This window comes from Pinus tabuliformis, chromosome 6 (genome assembly GCF_031772625.1).
Source record: "Pinus tabuliformis cultivar Carrire ecotype Pingquan chromosome 6, CPIR1, whole genome shotgun sequence".
In the NCBI taxonomy this organism is placed as follows: Eukaryota; Viridiplantae; Streptophyta; class Pinopsida; order Pinales; family Pinaceae; genus Pinus; species Pinus tabuliformis.
In genome coordinates this window covers 1,720,858,907-1,720,872,027 of record NC_142292.1, presented here as the reverse complement: position 1 = coordinate 1,720,872,027, position 13,121 = coordinate 1,720,858,907, and the positions used below count along the sequence as shown (strand labels likewise).

Here is a 13,121-nt window from a genome sequence, read left to right as displayed (position 1 = left end):
ATGCAGATATGCTGGTAGCTAGCTTTTGGGATAATCTATTTAGCGAGGGGTTTGTCGAGAAGCTGAGAGCATTTATTTTGAAACTTCACAGAAAAATGCCAAAAGACGTTAAAATAATTTCTTTCTTTCTTTCTATTTTCATAAATAATTAAGCATTTAAAACCATTTATATATAAAAATGATTAACATATATTTTAATTATATTTTTTAACATAAACCATTATTATCATGGTGGATGATTTTTATAATGAAGACGATTTTTATAATGGTGGATGATTTTTATAATGAACATATAATTCTCATTCCGTAAGAAAAAGATGATTATGAGTTTCTTTCCAAGGCACACATTCTCAACTAAAATATGATGATGGGTATCTTTGTCGAAGCAAGTCCAAAAACTATGGGGATTTATTTGTCACATAAGTTTGAGTACCCTTTCACAATAAATTATAACTTAGTTCTGGTTTTGAATAATTTTTATTGAGTTATTGTGTATAAATATTGTGATTTCATTTTTAAGGAAAATTGCGTATTTTTTTTGGTTTGTTGTTGTTTTTTTTAAAATCTGGGCGCCCGCGTCGTCGGAGCTCTAGTCTTAACTTTTTTGATAATCCGGAGGCGCCGGACCTGAAAATCCTCCCACATTGTTCTCTCCCCTTCTAAGCACGGGTGGGTTTTCTGGGAGCGACCGGCCTTGAACTGAAGACCAGAGAGACATGCCCTGCTGTGCTTGATTTGGAGGGCTTTTGTCTGTTCAAATGATTAGGATGAGCTGGGAAGATGACAGCATTGGCCCCGACGTGGCTGCTGCGGGTCGTTTGGTGAGCGATTACATTGGCAGAGACGCCGGTTGTTTCGGCACTTCTTCTGATTTGGAGGAAGCTCTCGAAGCCTCTCGTTACTCCAGTCATCCTTACTCTTCTCCTCCCAAAGAGGTAAACGGATCTACCCAAGTGACTTGGATGTATTGTTTACATATCTTTTCGAATGATCTTGTTCTACTCTTTGCTTGTTTGATAATAGTTGGCTAGGGTCATCCATAGAGTATTTGAATGGGGGAAGTCTATCCCTTGAGATGCCCGTAGACTATAATAAGTGTGTAACCTCAACAAACCAACAATGGGTTCATTGAAAGGGACAAGTCAATGCTACGACATATGAGGAACAATATGTAATTTAACAGTATCAGTCTTTATTAGCGATTGAATCAAGAAAGCTTCAAACTTGATGAAGTAGAGAAACCAATCCAAAAATGATCTCAACCCTCAATGGGTGCGCTGTGAATTCTCCTTAAATAATGTGCCCAACAATTGCCCTCTTGCATTTGAAGATGTGATGAAGCATGAGAACTTGAACCCTCTCCATTCTGGCCTAGCCCTTTAACAAATTAGGTCCCAAGACCTTAGAGTTGTATAAGATTGTGGGCCTAATAATGCTATCTGAAAGGTCTCTTCTAAGAAGCGCTGCTTAACCGGCAGAAAGGACGACTACTTTCAGATGGGTATCTTCCTCTACGCTCCTTCTTTGTTATCTTATTTATGAATAACCTTTCACTTCGCTCCTTCTCTTCGTTGATAAACTTCTTATTGGCTTTATATACCAAGCCCAACCAGTTATGGGGCATATCTTCAATAATTACTTATTGGGAAAGCAGAGGGGCTGCGCTGGGGTATAGCAATATTTAAGCTACAGTGTTACATATAACATAGAGGAGCATAATCACATAAAAAAGAAAGAAAGACAGACCAGTAGCAGCAGTATTGATGTAGCCCAGGTAAGTATTTCCCATGTCTATTAATCTGCCCCAATAAGGATATCTTTCTTTTAGGAGTGATGTCTTAGAAAGACTCATAACCTACGACTTATTATGGAGTTGTGTTTTCTCTTTCATTTCTCTCTCTAGTTACATTATACAAATATTACTACTTTCAGGCTTAGCTCAGTAAGGCTAGAACATCTTGAAAGTGGTGTTGAAAACACAATCACTGAAGAAGGGTTAGGGAACCATAACCCTTATTGATTTGAGGTTGGACAACCAAATCAAGGCAATGAAAATTGAACACCTAGGTAGGTGTAAGTTGTGGCGATCTTATTCTCCGTACCCTGGAAATAGAAGTGGGTAATATGATAGGACACTCTTTGAGCCATTAAAGATCATAATTGTCGTTTTCCAAGGCTGATTGTCAACTTTTGAAGGTCACATAGTTCAATAGCTTAATAAGGCTTTTAACTATATCTAATGACCTCCCAAGGTGGATGCCAAGAGGACCATATTGTCAACAAAGTGGAGGGATGGAGATCAAAATATAATTAAGAAGACAACCATCCCTACAGTAGATATACTCCCACATGAAGGAATCTAGCTCAATGTTATAAATCTTGAACAATTGATATAACCAACTTTGGGGAAATTAGGTTATCCACTTCATAGAAGAGGACTAATGAGTTCCCAATTTCTTTAGAAGCTTCATTTAACTAGAAGATTAGAGGAAGCCTTGGTAGTCTTACCCAAACCAGAGTGATGTTGAGATGAGAATAACAAGCGCTAAATTCCAAGTGTCATTTCTTAAGGAAAAGAGCTCGCAAACCCCATTTCCACTTGTTCTAAAATATCTTGATTACATATCTTTTATTTCTAAATGTTCAAATCAACCAACCCTTCACATTCACAAGTACCATACTTCATACATTATAATCAAATAGAGCACCAAATTTTTCTATCTACCAAGATTTTAAGGAGCCTCCTCTCGTTCTTTTACTTAGGAATCTACCAACTAGTGCAAAATCCTCTAGTTCCATGATTTCAATGAGCTTAACATTATTATTGATGGCTTATGGCTTATTCTCGATACATTTCCCTGGTTCTTTCAATCCCAAGCTTTCTTGATCTAAAGCCCTAGGATTGGTATAGTAGATATCACTAATGAGATCACCAATTAAACACTTACCGATGAATCTGTTAAGCACACATGGGCAACAAAGGAATCTGAAGGATAAAACATGAGAATACATCTTTTATTAACAACTGATATACATTTATAGTACATCGTTTGACCGTTGGGTTTCACATCCCAAGGTCTCTTGGACTTCCTTTTGTCTATTCGGCTTCCACACTAACCCATTGAGGATTAGGTGTCCAACATTCCCCCCCTTAATCCGAAGGGTTATGTATGAGTCCAAGAAGAGAGCTGTAATACAAGATGTGCAAAAATGCGTGGCAGCACTAGGCTGAATGTGCTCTCTGAAATGTTGGTATAAGGGGTGGTGGTTTAAGGATGACCACCAACATTGGAATGCTTAGTGCAGTTCCCGGAACTCTTCCAAAACTGGCAAGAAGCTGAAGTCTTCTGCTTGAGGAAGCGCTCCTATTGTTTTGAAGAGGGAAACCTTCAACCATGAAAGGGAGGTCTCACCCCACATAAAAGGGAGAACTTCAACCTGAAAAGGGAAGTCTCAATCTGTGATGGTTTAAGGATGACCAACGACTCTGGAATGCTTAATGCAATTCCTGGAACTCTTCCAAAACTAGCAAGAAGCTGGAGTCTTCTGCTAGAGGAAGTGTTCTCAATTTTGTTCTTGGAATTCTTCCGAAACTGGCAAGAAGCTAAAGTCTTCTGCTAGAGGAAGTGTCCTAGATTACCAATTCAAGGCATGCTCAGGGGCATCTTTGTTTCTGGCTACAACTCTGAAACTGGTGTGGCAGGTTGTGGCTCAGGCTCGCTTGATGTGGCTTTGAAGCTTGTAGATGACCATCATTTCCCCCCTGTCAGATACAAGGTGAGATGATGGAGAAAACTCAACTGCAAGACTGTTCAATACTCTGGAACAAGTTCTGACATGTGATTGGAATATCTTCTTGGCTGTTGATGCCCATTGCCAAGAAGCAATCCATCCAAGATGAATCTTTGTTCTTGCAGGACATTTGTTTCTGAAGCATCTGTGTGAAGAATGGGTGGTTTTATGACAGTGCTTACATGGATGAAGATCAAAACAACGATCTTTCAAATGGCCAACTCGGTCACAGTGTTGGCATTTCATAATCTGTTGTTGTTGTGGAAGAGGGGCAGAATCTGGAACAGCTGGATGTGTGTTGTCATGAGGAGCAGGTGAACTGTCATGAATGAATCCAACACTTTGAAATTGGATTGGTTTGGAGTAGTCTGGAATATGAAAGCAAACCTCCTTGTCATATCCAAGACCTGTTTTGTGCTTGTTATGGACAAGCTGTTCCCAAGGTCTGATGATGGGCTTGGGAAGTGCAGACTGAGTTTCTGCATCTGCATGTATAATTGCTGCTTTATTGGGTACTAAATCTGAATGAACTCTAACATTATTGACTTGCTTTTGATGGGTTGCAGTCTCAATGTTCTGAACAAAAACATGTTCAGAATGACTCCTCTGTTTTAATTCTTCTTGCTGTAGCTGAGATTCGAGCTGCAAAAATTCTATCTTCTCTCGTGCATTTTGCAGACAGACCTGAATGTCTGTGAGAGAAACTTTGCTGACTTTTAATGTATCATGATTAGTAGACAATATCAGAGTTTTGACGAACTCTAATACTTCATTGGTTCTGGCCATTTTCTCGAATGTTAAACTTACACTTCAAACCAACTATGAACCAATGTCACTACAAGGTATTCTCAAAGTTTGTTCTCCCATAAAACGACAACAATCAAATGAGATTATTCCTTGAGGAATGAATCAAAAGAAAGATTTTAGCTCTACACTTATTCTCCAAACCCACACACAACGATGGTTGGTTGCATTCATATACAAGGAAAGTATATTGTGCATTCCCAAACAATGAGACTCAAATGCTACAACAAATAAAATACTTGTTTTTCCACTCAGAAATATATATCAGCAAGGATGCAAGCTTTACACAGTCATCTATTCAAGAAATACAGTGTATTTTATCAATTTTACACCGGAGCTCCAACAACTGTACAATAACGACCAAAAAAATCTGCTAAATTCATCCACTGAACATTTGCTTTCTTATTTGCTATTCAACTGTAACTCAAAAAATTGGATTGTAAAGAACATTCATCAAGGCAATAAACCTTTCAGTTCCTTTCTATTTGCACCGAATGCCTCAGTCCCAAACCCCTTTACGTATACATGAGCAAAAAGCTCTGAAGGATCTGGCACTGGACTTTCCTTTGCCAGGGCAATTGCATCATCAACTTCTTTGTTTTTTTTGCTTCCTTTTCAATATCCTTCAATTCAGTTGCTGTGGCTATGTTATTGGCTAGCACAAGTTTACGAAAATGAGGCCCCTATTCTCAAATTCAACGGTTAGCGTTTAAAATGTTAAACGACAACCTCAAACAGAATATTACAACGAGCCATTGAAGTTGTTGGAAGAACTCAGCTTTCGAGACCCTGGACTGAGTATACCTTTTATGCGGGTGACAGATTCGTCTTCGCTAGCAGCTGCTTTGGATACTCTCAAAGATCATCTTTTAGAGGCTTTGGATTATACTGAATTGACTGAAAGATTGAATAAAGGAAAAGGGCACCCCAATCCGCATGAGAAATTGCAGTTGTGGGAAAGACTTAAAATTCTAAGTTTCACAAGGACTGTATGTGCGTTGTGGGCTATGACGGTGCTTAAATTATACACAAGAACTCAGCTCAACATTCTAGGGAGACATTTCTTCATCAATCAAGTGCGAGGGTTTGAAAATCTAGAACCAGTGGATCAGTCCATTGCACTTTGTCAGTAGAAATTTCTTGGTTCTACTGATTTCCTGCCTCAGAATGGTGTCACTGGTTTGATTGTAAGAATGGAAAAAAATAGTTGAAAACATTCTGGAAAGCACGTTACCATGTTAATTCATCTCGGGTTCTGTAAGTAGTCCCTGGATCTGACATTGAGTGTCCATGGTACCTATATGTGTCCATTTCAAGTATAATGGGCCCATTCTTTAGTGCATGCGCCTTGGCAAATTTACAAGTTTGCTTCACGGCAAATACATCCATACCATCAACCTTAAGGCCAGGAGCATAATCTCCTCGCTTGTAGTACGCTGGGCTTTTCACGGCTTGACCATTCTTCGCTGCTGTTAAGCTTGTGTAAGAGAGGAAAACAACGGTATTCAACTCATAATCTTGCACCATAAAAACCATCCATACTCAACGTTCAATTTACTAATATTACATCGCCCAGTCAACGCAGCATATACACTTGCAGGCCAATGTACATTCACGACTTGTAGAAAACATACCAATTTGACTGAATCTGTAGAAGTCGCGCATCATTAGTCACAATTTGCAGAGTTTCTATTCAACGGTGGGCCATAGCCGGTGCATAAACCACGACATTCAACACAGGGCATTCCCTTTCTGCTCCCGGTGGACTATTAAAAGCCTTGACTGTCACTGTAAAAGTAACGAGTCACTTTAAAAGTCTAGAGACGGCTTCGGCTCTGCATCCAGGTCTACGGGACGGAGCTTGCCTCCCACTCTCGACATTGGACGGAACTTGTCGCTTGGCCCGTTTGCTCAGCCCCAGGCCACAGTATGGATATCCAGAGGTTCTGGCGACCGACAGGACGGATTACATCAAAGCTAAGGAGAGTGTTACCGTCACCGTTAGACTTCGGCCCCTTTGTCCAAGAGACTTGATCCAGTGCCCAATAAAGTTACAGAGGCAAGAATCCAGGTAGTATAATCAAAAGATGCATTACAGTGAATGTTCTTCTGTGCAATGAAGACAGTACCTTTCAACAACCCACATCTGGTTTCAACGGAGGGTTCTTCAACGGAGTACTTCACGCATAGCTCACGTACCCAACAGCCGCATTTCACACCTTTCACGTAGTAAACTCTTGCAACAACACTCCCTCAAGGCATTCAACGCAGCAGCATGGCCTCAAGGCATTCAACGCAACAGCACGACCTCAAGGCATTCAACGACGATTTAGAATGTTTTCAGAGCTGAGGCATGGCAGAAATGGTGCATAAATAATTATGGTAGACAGAGCGCAGAATGGAGCATAATCAATTATGGCAGACAGAGAGCAGATTATTACGACTGAGCAGATTCAGAATCGCAGAGACATAATTAGATGAAACGGCTTGGTGCATGTAAGTAGCAGCCCTGATAGACAGAGGTGGCAGCTATTGGCAAACAACGGTTATGGCAGAGAGCCCAAAGAGCGTAAGAAAGAATATGGCGCAGAATGAGGAATAAAACGCTCAATTCTGACAAACAGATAGGGCATTAATTAATGCTGTCAAGAATGTTGTTGGACGGGCAAAATCTGATGATCTATAAGGTGGCAATTCTGATCAATTCTGATTAGGAGAAAGGCAGAACTGACATGTATATAGAGACCACAAAATAAGTGGCTCAAATTGGAGCAGGACCAGCAATTGCCCGCTCTGATACCATGTTAAACACACATGGGCAGCGAAGGAATCTGAAGGATAAAACATGAGAATACATCTTTTATTAACAACTGATATACATTTATAGTACATTGTTTGACCGTTGGGTTTCACATCCCAAGGTCTCTTGGACTTCTTTTTGTCTATTTGGCTTCCACACTAACCCATTGAGGATTAGGTGTCCAACAGAATCCAAGATCCTAGTTAAAGTGGTAATCTATATTCCCATTATACCTAGAGTTGAATGGACCAAAATTTAAATCCAGGGTGGTGAATCAACTGAAAAGAATGCGTGGGATATAGATTTTCGTGTCATAGTAAATTCCTTTACCAATTCTATATGTGGGGGATGATGTCCCTGACTTGATAAAACTCCAAAAGCATAAATACCTTAACCTTTACCACGTCGATCTTGAAATCCATGCTAGGGTGATGCTATTGTTGTTGACAAAACACCATTTAGGGGGACCATATCAACAACCCAATGTCAAGTTTGAGCCCTCACCAACTCCCCTTAAAGTTCAATCGTCTCTTCCTCTACAGGCTTGGTATCTATCAACATATGACTGGATGGGGGTGAGTCATAACGTTTAAGATTATCCACTTGATTAGACCAAATCTATTACCCCTCCAATAGATCATCTGAGAAATTGACTTGGTATGGGGGCATATATGGGGTTAAATATATATGATATGATCCCAAATTGGGTATACATGGGGTAAAATGTTATTAGGCCAACCACTACACATATACATTTACCAAGTACATGTACATTTTACCCCATATATGCCCCCCTTGGGATCATGTCACATACATTTAACCCCGTATATGCCCCTCTTGGTGTTATATCATATACTTTTAACCCCATACATGCCTCTGGGGGTCATACCATGACTAGATTGTCCCCTATTCGCTAGTGAGATTGGATCATGCTACAAAAACTTGGCTTACAAATCCTAAGCCAAAAACCCTATTTTGTGTCGTAACCCAAATTTCACCATTCAACATCATCTCTCCATGCATTTTTTTTGTTTATCACATCACAATAATTCTTATCTTTGCAATTGCTTGGATAATAAATGCAATCTTGTTGTTGTCTTTTTGGCTTTGTCATTGTCTTACAAATTCATAGCTCCTTTAAATTCTAAGGCTCCTCCACTCTTTCCATACAACACCATTGCTCATTACAGGACTCTAAGGAAATATTGATTAGTAGGAAGTTCTTAATGTCGATATGTAGGTGCCCAAAAATAATTGTTTAATTTCGTGTAGACAATTTAATGGCCATTGATATAAAATTGCCTAAGAGACTACCCATTCACACTCAAAGATGGAATTAGGATGGTTTGAGTAAACTACTTTGAAGATCACCATAAGCTTCCATTCACTGGTGAGAGTGGATCATGCTATGAAAACTTGGATCAAAAACGTTAAACCAAAAACCGTAGCTCCAATGGTAACCCTAAAATCACCATTCAACGTTGTCTCCATTTCTCTTCAAGAGAAGGTAACGCTATTGCGCTGTTATTGATAATTAAGCTCATCCTAGCTTCAATCCCATGACCTAATATGCCAATGATATGAGCTTCTCTATGTTGGATTACATTTACTCCAAGAGCACACCTAACAATAAAAGATATAAATAAGTTCTACATTCAACTTAAAATCACATGGTCTTCGAAGATACATATATCACAAAACAAAACAATTATTATTGGTAACATTGATTACCAAAACGTTACTCTTATCACAATATAAAACCTTGATAATATAATAATTCAAAATACTTTGATATATTGGGGTTCAAATCTCATGGGAGGGGTTGAGAGTAGGTGCAAATTGCAGGGCTTACATTGTCCCAAGGGGTGTCCAAGCTCCATTAACGCTCACACAATCTTGATAATAACCTCATACAATGCATAGATCATTCTAGCGTCGACTTAGGCAGATCCTCTACAATTAACATGAGACATTTTAATATTATACTAATGGACCATCTTGATCCCTTTGTGTTCTATTTATAATTTGTGGAAGGTCTATAAACATAAAAGTACTAAGTTGACCTAAAATTTAAAAAACTAGAAAACAAAAGGAAATACAACAAACTTTATGGGTGCCTACGTCGTCAGAGCTTAAATCTCAACTTTTTGATAATTGGGAGGCGCTGGATCTGAAAATCTTCCCTCTCTCTTGACTGTTTGTTGAAGTCATCCACATTATTCACTCCCCTTCTAAGCAGCGAGTGGGTTTTCCGAGGGCGATCGACCTTGACCTGAAGACCAGAGAGACATGCCCCGATGTGCTTGATTTGGAGGGTTTTTGTTTGTTCAAATGATTAGGATGAGCTAGGAAGATGACAACATTGGGCCCGATGTTGCTGCTGTGGGTGGTTTGGTGAGTGATTACATTGGCAAAGTCACTGGTTGTTTCGACACTTCTTCCGATTTGGAGGAAGTGCTTGAAGCCTCTTGTTACCCCGTCATCTTTTTTCTTTTATTGTCACTGCCTTAAGAGAAGGTGTTTTAAGAAGAGCGTGTTGCCTCTCATCTAGCAAGTAAGGTTATGAGCTTAATCGGAGTTGATGCACCAAAGTTCATCGCCTGGTGGGCTAAGTAGGCAAGGGTATGGGTTTGATTGGAGTTGATGCATTAGAGGTCATTGCTTGGTTGGGCTAAGATTTTTGGGTAAACTTATTACTTTTTGAACTCTTGTGAACAACATGAACCCAATTGTCATTGGAATGATTAGTGCCCTAAGAATTCAATCAATATTGAGCTTGAGGAGCCTGGTTGGTTGGGGCTTGTGCTGGGTTTTGCTTAGCCATAAGTGGGAATTCATAGATTTCATGGTTTGGGTTTTGGCATCTAAAGCAAGTGTTAGGAAAATTATTGTACATGACAAATTGTTTGATCATCTTGTCCCTATCCTTAACCAAGATGAGCTCTTTTAAATCTTTGGATATGTCAACTTTGAGACAAACTCTTTTATGGGCCTTGTGATTGAAGAACCCTATTTGGCTAGTGGCATCCAAAGTTGGGGAAATTAGGTTTATAGACATTTTACCTTCAACATGGTTAGTTGAAAATCAATAAGGTTCGCCTAGATTACCTGAAGGGACAACATAAGCATAAATTCAATTACTTTACCTTATTGCAAGCATAAAACATGAATATCCGTAATTTTATTCCCAATTCCTTGAACCATGGAATTGTGGAAGGGTTCATAGCATTTTGTACATTCCATCAAACTACCTTCATTGGAAACTTTCAAGATGGAAGTCCATTGTTCACTCATCTTCCCAACTCATCTGAGAATCAAAAGGGTTTGGAGTGGTCACAATTCGCAACTTAGGTAGGTACCAATTATCTGGGATTTTGTGACTTAATTTCTTCCTGGAATCTTACATACCAATCGTTGGCTAAGATGAATCTAGATGTAGGGGTGGAGACTATGCCCATTACACCGTACTTCCTCATGGGGTAGTGGGTTAGGAGTTTTTAGTAGAATTTCTACCAACTATAAGGTTAAAGGGCTTCTTTTGAGATTGGGGAGGGTGAGAGTGAGGGGCCCGTTATTACTCGAAAATACATTGCGGAAGGGGCCTATTACCACACAATCTAATAGGGGTCCTAGGAGGGGTTCAAAAGGGACTACTACTAGACCAAGCGACAACAATGGGACAAGGACCCACTGTCACCTTAGTCGATGTCCCTTGCTCTTTATAGACTTTCACTGATGGGAGGAGTCTCGGTATAAAGGAAATCACTAGAAGGGATAAGTCAATGATGAGGTACAATGTGATTTCCAAAGCCCATTCAATGGAGAGGCTCAAATAATAGCTTGCTTGCTTCAAGGGAAAGGTAAGGGGCTCTCCAAGAAAGGCTCAAAGGGAGTCCTAGACCTAGGCAATAGAGATATTCTCTTATGAAGGATGTCCTAGACCTAAGACTCTTTAAAGAACAAGGTTCCTCAAATGGTCTTGTGAGATAAAGAACAATGAAGATATGGGACCACAAAGGAGCCTTGTGAAGGTCCAAACTTGACCTAGGGTTTGAATGATCCTTAAGAGAGTGTCTAGGTTAAGCGAGGATAGGGGAAGGTCACAAGAACAATTAACTTCCGTTGAGTTTTTGAGTAGATAGACCTTCAAAATTCCACTAACCAAAGAAGACCTAAACCAAACCAATTTTGGAGCTAGGGCTAGGTGTTTCTCACAAACCAACTGTGGGACAAGCCTCAAGTTTGGAGGGTTATTAGAAGACACCCCAACGTAGTTCCCCACCAACTCACTCTTCAAGAGGATGGATCTAAAGGATTTCACTTGATGCCCTAACTGTTTAGGGTTAGGGCCGAAATTTTTGTGAGGAGGAAAAGAAGACGAAAGAGGGGTTGATCACTAAATTTGCTCGGATTAGTGTCTTGTTCTTGGGCTATGGAGTTTATGTGATTCGAAATCCGACCAAAATCGTTTTCAAGGAGGCTAGAAAATGATGCCCTAGCAAGCATTCTCTAACATTTACCCACCCAAGATTTATGGACTTTCATGGAAAGAAAACAAGTTCTACTCCACTAGGGACATTCATCTACTTGCTATCAATGAGTAACATGTACAAATTTGCAATCTAACATTTTTTTACAATGATATTCAACAATTAGGGCATGAAAGAACAATGGCTAGCTGCATAATTTCCACACATTAGACATTACTATGCAAATATCTTTCAAAAGAATGCTTACAAGACAATAAGAGATATATCCAAATCCAAAATCCAGAAAATGGCTCCAAGAGAACGAAAATTTCAGCTCCAAAGATATCGAAATGCATCAAGTGATCTCCAATAGACAACCAAGAAAAAGTGCAAAATTCTCTTTTAGAGAGAGAGCCAATCCAAGTCAAGTGATGATGAATGATATAATGAGGTTCTCATGTATTTATATGAGCCTTTAGGGTATTCACATAGCCTAAATTAGCCTAATAATGCCCCCAAAATAAAATAATGTGCAAAATAACACTACTTTGGTGACAAGCCCACCAAATAGCTCTAAAAGATGAATAATAAGCCTCTCAAGAGAGTCGAAATGGTAGAACAATAGGTAATAGGGCCGTTGGAAGGCCAAATCAAGTCCCTTAGGTGCCATAATGAATAAGAGGGCTTCAATAACAATGATGAAGGGGGTGGCCCCTTAATCTCCAAGCAAATAACCTTTGGTGCTCTCAAGTGGCCGTGGGGGCACAAAGAATGGCCCCATGGGTCTCTAATTGAATCAAGCAAGCCTATGTTCCATCTATAAGTGCTGGAACGATGATGCAAGCCCTCCCTTGTCTCCCTAGGTGAGACAAAACCCCATATGTGCCCTGGATCAACTGCCAAGTGTGTAGCTGGCTAGGCAATGTGGTCCAAGTGCATCACCATCATTGACTAATTGGGACACGAGCAAGCAATAGGTGGTGATGAATGATCCCATGTTGTGGCTATCTGCTCTCTGTTATGGTGGAGGCCCATGGCTCTCAACGCTCACCTTACAAGTGCCATCATGACCCTCTGGAGGGCTTGGATCTCGTATAGGGAGGCTAAACCCCAAGATGAAGACACACCTGCAATCCTATATAAGATCCAATGCATCTCCTCACCTTCCAGTACAACAATTCATCATTTCAATTGAGCAAACGAGCTTACAAATCATGGAACCAAGTGGGCACTTCATTGTGTCATGCCTTTCAATA

The 13,121-nt window shown here is 39.9% G+C and overlaps 1 protein-coding gene across 6 annotated transcripts in view; it reads left to right on the top strand.

Moving 5' to 3' along the window:
- The first annotated feature begins 563 nt into the window (after window positions 1-563).
- Window positions 564-13,121, top strand: part of NUP155 (nucleoporin 155) — a 228,102-nt gene continuing 215,544 nt past the window's right edge. For all 6 annotated transcript variants that reach the window (XR_016260091.1, XR_016260090.1, XR_016260092.1 and 3 more), the window contains exon 1: window positions 564-935. Coding sequence is in view for 2 of the 6 variants with exons in the window: in XM_089429643.1 (XP_089285769.1) it covers window positions 759-935 (177 nt within the window). In the remaining 4 variants the exon portion in view is untranslated. The remainder of the gene's footprint in view (window positions 936-13,121) is intronic.